Raw genomic sequence first — 10,000 nt, 5'->3', positions numbered from 1 at the left:
TTATCCCACGACATCACCTCCCGGTCATTCAGCAAAACATTTTAAACGTTGTCGTTTTGTCATCACAGTCTTGATGTTCCATGGGTTAAATAAGAGAAAATGTGTACACGTAATTTCGACTGGCATAGATAACAAGAAGCACTTGAAGATCGATTTTTTAATGTATTATTGTACGAAAATCTGGAAAAGTGGCATTCTGGCTCCTAAAATTGAAAGGCACGCGCGGGGGGCCGCTCTGCGCCCGCCTCTGTGCGCCTGTGTTTTCCTTTCACCTCTATTTAACGAAGTGAGCGTGCAGATGGTCGCTATTCAGAGGGCGCGTGGGGCCCCAGAGATCACTGAATTGGATGTCCGGGAGATGGATGGATCCCTCCCAGTGGATATAAGTTTGATGAGTTCGGTTCGATTGTGGGCTGAAATAAAATCATGTAAAATGAAGAGCGAGCGAGAAGAAATTCACTTTATGACTCCAGACCACACACAGATGCCTAGACGCATTAGCCTGATATATTAACAAAATAACTTGATTTTGTTTTGTTTTGTTGTATGTTTCGACCCTCTCCGTTCATTTGTAATGTCTCACAGTCTGCTCTGATTCAGCCGTTTTCTTTACCTCTCTGTTTCCTTTCTTGTTAACAAATACATTTAGTCGGTTATGCTTAGCTTTCCTTGCCCCGATAAGCTTTGCTATGCCCAACGCAGATGTGCTGCACATAACGAATGGCTATCGATTTTGATTCTTGATTCATTCTGTATCTCACTGGTTTTCATTCATTCAAGTTAGTAGCATGTTGCTGACTGCTAAAATATTCTATATAATAAAATAAATAAGCGAACATCTAAAATAAATCTTAAGTTCATAAAGTTCATTTTAGGGGGGAACGTTGATAAGAGCTCGAATTTTCACAGCTCTGACAAGCTAATCAGTCTCACTCTGCGCACAGTGTCTCTGCGACTTTACTCATTTTTGTAGGTCATTTAAACAACCTTGAACACGCGTAAATTCAAGTGCAAACACAGAAAACTCTAACAGTTGCGCAGAATACTGTCAGAATTATTCGTTCATTTCCATTCATTTTACGGGGAAAGTGGCCTACATCTACAAACGACTTTAGAGAGAAGGAAGCGATCCCAGACAGGACAACTGTTTGGCCAATATGTATAAATGAGAGAGAGAGAGAGAGAGAGAGAGAAAAATAATGGAACAGAAGGGGGAAATGTTAGCATTGTTGAATGCCGAGATCTTAGCTAATGCATGCAGAACGCCGTATGACGGCTCCGGCATGTACAGATGGTCGGAGCGTGAGTCCGAATAAGACGCGGGACTATCCGGCTCTGAGTGTGCATTGTGAGGACGCCCCTCTCCAAAACCGCGAGTTAATGAGAACACCCTGACTTTTTTTTTTTTTTCGCCACTGTTTTTTTTTTTTCCCCCAATCCCTCCCACCCCTTCTTTTCCCTTCCTTTTCGCCCTCTCCCTCTCGTTCTATCCACTCCATCCCTCTTTCTCTCTCTCCCTCTCCAACCTCATCTCTCTCTCTCTCTTTCTCTCTCCTCTCAGTCTATTTCCATCTGTTAAGAGACAAAGGGCCATGAGCCTGCGCAAGCCCCGGGTCCCTGCTGGTGAAGTAGGCAGGCATAATGTTGGCCATCCCGGGGGCCACATTTCAACACATGGATCTGCCTTTGTGTCCGTGTGCCACACTCGTTCGCTCGCACACTCACTCACCGGCTACAACCACACACACACACACACACACACACACACGCGCGCGCGCACTCACACAGTTTACAACACACACCTCTCATGGCTGTCAAGAGGACAAGGAACAAGGAAGCAAGGTTTTGGGGGGGGGGGCGGGCAGCATTGAGGATAATTATAATGAAAGCATGGAGAGAGAAGAAGAAACAGAATGGCAATACGAAGTAAAAAGGTTGGGAAAATAGACCCCCTCACACTCCCCAGCACACGCGCACACACACACACACACACACACACACACACACACACACACACACACACAGACAGACACTTACACACACACACACACACACACACACACCCTCGCCCTCACCTACACCCACACCCAGAATGCTGTATCCAGCGCTCTGGACATATGGCTATTTGTTGTCCCATTTCTCCTCCAGCCAAAAAAAAGGCAAAAACCCCTTACTCCTCCCTCCACCTCCCCACCCCTGAACAAAGAGAGAGGGGTGTGGGGGTACGCTTGTGCCGTCCTACAGAAAGGAAAAGTCTACCTGAGTGATGAAGAGGAGCAAGAGGGAGAAGAGAGAGAGAGAGAGAGTGTGTGTGTGTGTGTGTGTGTGTGTGTGTGCGTGTGTGTGTCTGCGTCTGTGCCCTGAACCACCACAATAGTAATGATAATTCTGGGCCTTCTGTGAGTGTCCGGACATATGGTCACTTGTAGGTCTTTGGCATTACATAATCCACGGTGAAAAGGGAGGCAATATGGCCCTTTCTCACACACTCACACACACGCACACACTGTGTGCGTGTGTGTGCGTGCGCGCGCGCATGTGTCCCGGCCTCATTGGCAGCCTGTTCCTCACACACAGCTGGCTCTGGGGGTTTTTTTTGGGGGGGGGGTGTAGTTTATGATGTAGACTGGGTCATGTATGTAACATTTAATGTTTCTTCTTCTGTGTGTGTGTCTCTCTCTCTCTCTCTCTCTCTCTCTCTCTCTCTCTCTTTTTTTCAAATATACTCACAAACAATCATTGTATCTTTGATCTGTTGTTTCATTTTGAATCTCCAACATGTGGACAAAACAGTTTGGGGTGTATGGAAACTGTTCTATCATAACTTGCACATGCCAAAAAATGAAAAGGGCGAGAAGAAGAACAGTAGTGTTGGATATATACTTCAACCATCACGAATTTAAATATCTACAACCTTCGATATCAAACTACTGAACCAGTGAATCATCCAGTCTGATATGAACAAAGCGAAACATTTGTGATTCATACATTACATTTTTTGCCATGTTTCTGAATGTTTTTCTTTGTTGTCGTTGTTGTTTTTTTTTTTGGAAACTTATTGACTGGCTGTACAACAAAAGATGCATCTGAAAGTGTAGAAGAAGTGTGTTTTTCTGTTTCTGCGCTGAAGTGTCCAAGGTTTTTCCTCCTGAAATTCAAAATCAATAATTTTTTATTAACATTCCGACATGGCATAACCTGCCTGAGTCTTTCAGGGTTCTGACTGGATGTGAGCAGCTGCCATCATTCTCTGTGGAATGCAATCGGAACTACAAAAAAAAAACTCTTGAAGGATTGGTGCAAAAGTGAAAATATTATTAGCGAGAGAGAGAGAGAGAGAGATACCACAGCAGAGGGAAAAAACAGCCTTGAAATCCAAGAAGACCTTGGGCACATCAAGTCGGACAAAAAGGTCTATCTTTCCTGCGGAGTACAAAAGAAACTCTGAGAGATAACCTTGCTTTCCACGTTATTCAGCAATAAGTTTAACTAGATTTTTTGCAGCCAGTTTGGTTTTTCAGTGTGTTTGAAAAGGTATTTGTTCTATCTTTTTTTTTTTTTTTTTGTAAAGCCGTGAGATTGTAAAAAAAAAAAAAAGGAGCATCGTGAATGCATTGAGATATTGCACATGAACTGAGACGTGAGTCACGCCGAAGTTCAGAAGGACAGATGTTTAAACGACCGATTAACGGCGACAAACGAAGACACACGAACGAGGTCACAAATGCACTCCGACCAGCCTCCTCTTTCAAACTCCTCTCTTAAAACGCTACGACGGGGGAAAAAGGTGATACTTTATTTCTTTGTTTTGGAACAGTTGTTTTTGTATTTCTTAATGACAATCAGAACATGACAAAAGTAACAGTATGAAACAGAGAACAATTATACTCTACCCCTCTCCCAACCCCCACTTCAGTTTGTGATACAATCAAAGTAACACAATTCTAATGATCAACTGAAGTCTACACTTCTTCCTCCAGTGGCGAGATACAGTCTGCACCAGCTGTAGCACAGGCTGGAAAGCAAGAAGAAAAACGAAAAGGCCTGACAGAAATCTGTTGGTTTTGGTCATAAAGTCCCTCTCGTTATGAACTGTGTCGCGTGAGGACACTCGAGAGGATGAGGATGGAGACGAAGAACAAGGCGTTCTCATCTCAAGACTGCAGGGGTTGGGTGTGAGTGTGTGAGTGTGTGAGTCAGGTTTCCATCTCCCTGCTTACGGTTAGCGCGGTTTGATACTCACCGTGAGAGGAGGGTCAGGGGCAGGGAATGCTGGGTGTTTGGAACATGTCACTCACTCTCTTGACCAATTATAAAGTCACCAGTGGAGTTCCTCTGTCCTCAGTGGCTTGCTATCACTCACTCACTGTTCTTTTTTCCCCTCTCTTTCTTTCTTTCTTTCTTATTCTCTCTATCCATTTTGAAAGGTAGATTGTATGTTGCAGTTGAAATAACAGCTTTGCAGTTTGCCAGTCAGATTCAATATATCTCTCACTGCGCTTCAAAGCATTTCTATCACATCAGCACATTGTAATGCTGAGATTTAATCAATACCGAAACTCCCAAACTGAATGTCATATGCAAAAAGAGAATTTACGTGAAAGATTTTGCTTAACAATTAGTTGGTGGGGGAAAGAAAGAGAGAGAGAGAGAGAGAGAGAGAGAGAGAGGGAGAATATGTGAGAGAAGTGTGTGTGTGTGTGTGTGTGTGTGTGTGTGTGTTTGTTTGAGTGTCTTGTGGTTTATATTTGTAAATATCTAAATAATTTAAGAATACATTTTACAAATACTGAGCTATCAGACTGACTGGTGTTTTGCCCTGAGGGGCACTAAAGGGTCTGTCTGTCTTTTGGCGGCTGATTCCCTGTGGAAACATCTAATGTGTTTCACAAGTGTTTACACATGAATCCCTGCATATTTATACTTATTTATTTTGAGGGAGAAAAAGAGAAACAACAACAACAACAATATGGATTGGTGGACTCAACCTCTGGACCAACCCATTCAGCAATGTTATTGTCTTTTTCTCATAATATTTCATAACATCACCACAGCCTGGGCTGTATGGACATACTAATGATTGCTGATGCAAGATTGTTTTTACCTCCTGTACATAGGTGCTCTCTCTCTCTCTCCCTCTCTCTCTCTCTCTCTCCCTCTCTCTCTCTCTCTCTCTCTCTCTTTCCCACGGGAGGTGCCAGACGGCCAGTAATTTGGTTGTCTTGGCTCGTCTGGAGTAACACCTGCCCCCTCTCTGGGGAGAGGCCTTTCAGCCAAGAGGGAAGACGAGAAGCAAACACATGGAGGACAGAAATCACAAGCGGTATAGGCTTCAAACGCCGACTGACCACTGCCTGCGCTTACCGCTTCTGTTTGTTTAGCTCGAGAAATCACGACCAAGAACACAGCTCGGAAGAACTTTGCACATCGATGTGTCATCACACCGATGACAGAATGAGACGTGTGACGTCATACGCAACACACACACGCAAAAAAAAAAAAAAAAAAAAAAAATTAGCGTTTGGGCTCATTGGTTTTTAAGTATGCTGTCATCCGTCGGTGTCAGCCATGATATCTGCTGCTTAAAGTATTTGTGGTGAGACGTCTCATGCAAATTTAATAGTGAGGCAAAGTCTGATTCCAGCGTAGCCAAGTGTGTAATTCATCGCTGATAGCGTGATGGTGATGACTACTCTCTTCTTATTGCGACATTTCAAGTTGGAACTCGACAGGAATTTATCGCTGTTGAACTGTTTGCCTTACACGAACTTATCGCTTACCTAACGGGGGAATCTGCGTATTGCATTCAAGATTGATGTGTATAAACCATACATGTGTCAAACCGTATACTGTGTCTCATATTTCCAAAACTGTTCCTGGACATGAGCAATATTCAAACAATGAAATAATTTCCTTCAATGAGCTTTTATTAAAAAAAGGAAACAACTCACCAGTAAAACATGGAAAACGTTAAAAACCAGCTGTCACAGCAAATCTACTACAAAATATGTGCATAAAGCAATGAGAGCACAACCCTGAAACTGACAAGAAATCTTTGGATAGCAGGTATGTTCTTCTCGCTATAAAATAACTTCACGTATTCTCAGATTGAACACGGTTACGGGTACAGAAATCATTTGAAATGTCCGCATGTCAACACAAACATTTGAAAACGAGCAGACGCGTAATATTTGGTCGTCATAGAGGAGGTGTCATCACAAAATAGGGAACGTAACAATTTACTGGCGACTAATGACGTCACTGAGAATTATAACCACTCAGGAATTATTATGGCATTGTGCTCGGTTTTAATGAATGACTGACTGAATGTGCGAGATTGCTTTTCATAAAGCTATGGCTACATTTCTAGCAACTTTTTCGTTTAATCCCAAAGGACAAAAAAAGAATTTCACACGTCCAGTGGTTCTATCCAAAATGAAAACGAAATGGACCCAAAACTGATTGAACTGTTCCTGGAACTTAAAATATACATAACGTAAACACATAATATAAATAGATAGATATATAACATAAACACATAAAAAGTGCAAGTTGATGCAACATTGTTTTGTTTTTGTTTTTGTTTTTGTTTTTGTTTTGTTTGTTTTTTTTGTCAAACTTGAATGTCACTGTCTAGCACATAATTCATAACATCTGTTTTACGTTTAGCCTACATACAAACAACCAACATTTATCTAAAACAATGCTCTGTAAACATAAATTAAATAGGCTGACAATTCCAAACCTCATGAACAATAAATAAAATATTAAATGTAGATGATTAAGGTCACAATTAGATATTTTAAGTGGCACTTATACATATTTATCTTTTTTCCTGGTTGGAAAACTACGTGCTAAGCCTACAGAAGCAGCTATTTTGTTTCACTTCAGTTGCGCTAGGTTTCTTTTCTCATAGAAACTGTCAATGTTCTACCCCCTTTTTTAAAAAAAAAAAAAAAAAAATCCAGAAAAAAATCCCCGAAATGGTTGAACTGTTTGTATTTCTGTAAATGAGTCAATTGAGAAAACATTTTTTTTTTTACTGCTTCATCATTTCACTTCAGTGACAGACAAAATATGATATTCACGCCAACGGCGACATTTTATGCCCAACCGAACCTTATTGCATTTTTTTTCATTGTTAAAAATAAACCAAAGACCACTCATTTTAAATGGTATACGACTCTTGGAGCGCTCACCATTTTGGTAGCAGGGGGTACAATGTTGACGCCCTGAGCTGAACTCGGCGTTTCATTAAATTCATAGATATCTTTCTCACTAAGTAATGAATGAACACTTGGGTGATAGCTACTCTCAAATGATCCGTTTTTTTTCCAGCTAAACCCCCTCGGTCTACAACTCCTCGAGGGGGGATTACCATGAGTTACCAAAGGTTTCTTACCCACAAACTGCATTTCTCTTTTCGCCATCTGGGCACTTGCTAGTCCATGATATAGGCCTACCTATTTTTAGACCAAACATACGTATCGCACCGCTAAACATCCAAAACATGGTTTAAATATGAAATATAACATATGGCAAGTCTCAGGATTTCGATCTTGGAGAGTTTCTTGTCGGGCGGCAGTGTGGGAAGTAGCTTTCTAAGTTCGGCAAAGGCGACGTTGAATGCTTCAACCCGGATCCTCTCCCGGGTGGCGTGGGCCGACCGGTACTTAGCTGTTGCTCGTCGGCGCCTTCTCTTCTCCTCTCTGCTGAGGGGCTGAGGGGTCAATGACCTGGTCTTACCATCCGCGTCTTTAGGCTCGTCTGACATACACGCAACTTTGAAATCGTTAAGCATTGTCTCTGCGTCGGTCTTGCTCCATGGAAGGTCGGTTTCAGTCTGGTCAGGGCTCAGCATCATTTTCAGACTTAGGAAAATGTCCTCCCAAAAATCTCTGATTTAAATTTTCTGAAACGATATAAACATACTGCATCATTTATTGGTCACCATGTAGCCTCTTATACTGTGTGTTGTTTGTGCGAGAATAAAAAGTAAACTGTCATCGGCAGTTGGTCGTAATGATTAATCGTTATTCTTTTGTTTGAACAGTCTAGATGCGTATGCTTGGCTCAAGACCAATCGCTTTGTTTTACTTGTCAAAACAGGTGTTTTGACGGTTGTCAGAAGGGTGCATAAAAAATTGTTCGACTGGCACTTCATGTTTCGAAAACCGATTTCATTCAAAGTGCTATGCCACATTAAGATTACTGTTAAACAAAATCTGAAGGTTTGCACAACGCAAGGAAAAAAGTTTGTAGGCCGTACGCTAATTTTGTCATCTCCGAGTGTCTCTAATACCAGAGCAAATCGTTTAAAAACAAATAAACATTCAACTTCCCCCTCTGTGGTTTCTGTTTTTGATCGATTAAATCAAAAGTCATTTCATCAATGGACCCTAAAGTTGTAACATAGGAATATTATCAAATAACACCAGCAGCCTATTGTGTAAATAATATGATTAAAAAAAAACATTTCCCCCAATTAAACTTATCCATCTGTCACACTAAAATGCTTGGCACGTGCTGCCTGATAAGTCAAGAACGACACAAGAATAATAAGACGTTCAAAAGGTTAACATCTGTTACAGCACAGGCGATTTTGCATGTAGCTTAAAATATTCCCTTGAAAACGTTTTTGACATTAAACAGTATCTGAAGTCATTTCGGGATCATTTTAAATGTCTGTTAAATGTATATTGAATTTACTGTAGAACAATTATTGATGAAATTAAACGTTGCAGATCAAATATAACGCTAAAGCTAAAAAGAAAGAAACCCAATTACGGCTTTTGGTGCAACAGTCAATCTATTAACTTTGCAAACGAAGAAAAAGTTAAAAATTTACGATTTTGCTCCTTGCCTAAACTATCTCACTTCATCCCACGTACATGCTCATTTTAAAATGTTATCTTTTTGGAAACGATCTTCAAAAATCTTGAATAAAAAACTCCTAACTCCTACCACAATACTGAGCGATGTTACCTGCGTTTTGACAAGATATTTCCGAAATCCCGTGAAGTAAGCTTTTCCCTTGTGAAGAATTAATCTAGCGAGGCAAAGCTTGATTTAAAGCTATTGACCTCGTGGTTTGTTTTACATAGACTATGGTTGAACGTGAAATTGCACAAACAATTACAGAATTGTTTCAACAAACCGTGGTGTTCTGTTGACAGCTCCGGAGGCACCGATCTTTGCAGTTGGGTTGGTGTCTTCTCCAAAAGTCAGTCTCCAACTTTACCCTAACCTACTATATTTCTTTGGTTTTCCTCACGAAACATCCTTCTTCGTCAGCAGTGACAACTTTACTCAATTACCAAACCTTTAAATACGCAAATATATCAAATTTGCCCAAATTCGTTCTCTATCCAAATTATTGTTTTCGGATATATAAACAGCCAAATCTTAAAGTACTGCAAATGTGATCCGAAAATAAACGGATTTTCATCTGATTCAGTGATGAAAATCTCGTGCGAGTGACGCCTTCTTGACCCCTGGCTTGAGACAATAGAGATGGCCGAGTCGATAAGCTTGTGTAGAAAAGTGTAGAAATGTGTCCAGTTCGCTTGGATGAGACGGCGATTAAAAGAAAGCCAATCTTGTGCAGAATATACAACAAGACAGTCCTTGAATAGCGAACCGCATCAGTTAGAATTCCTGACGTCTGTTTTTTTTTTTTTCCTGGGCGCGTGCTTTTTGTGTCCAGTTTTGAGGACGTACAAGACCAAGACAGAAAGGAATACTTCCTAATAAACGTTCTCGCCGAATGACGAAAGGATGGATGGAATAGATTTCTGGGATGGTATTGTCTAACACCGCCCACTAACATCACACCTCCCTCTCCTCTCCTCGCCTGACGCGGCTCACCCCTCCACCCTCTCTCCAGTGTCCACCGACAACAGGGATGCTGTGGACGGATTGACAAAAAGAGGAAGAGGCTATGAAAAAAAAAAAACCCTGTAACTATGCGCTCACAGATTTTTGACTGATGAAAGGTGCA

At 41.3% G+C, this 10,000-nt stretch overlaps 1 protein-coding gene across 1 annotated transcript; it reads right to left on the bottom strand.

Annotated features, from left to right (window-relative positions):
• Positions 1-7,495: 7,495 nt before the first annotated feature.
• On the bottom strand, positions 7,496-7,864 carry LOC115817600 (helix-loop-helix protein 2-like). The gene has a single exon (XM_030780922.1). It carries the CDS (start codon positions 7,862-7,864, stop codon positions 7,496-7,498), a length of 369 nt encoding a protein of 122 aa, XP_030636782.1.
• Positions 7,865-10,000: the final 2,136 nt, after the last annotated feature.

This window comes from Chanos chanos, chromosome 7 (assembly GCF_902362185.1).
Source record: "Chanos chanos chromosome 7, fChaCha1.1, whole genome shotgun sequence".
NCBI lineage: Eukaryota > Metazoa > Chordata > Actinopteri > Gonorynchiformes > Chanidae > Chanos > Chanos chanos.
Note: the sequence above shows the minus strand (reverse complement) of the source record. Positions and strands in the feature narration are given on the sequence as shown.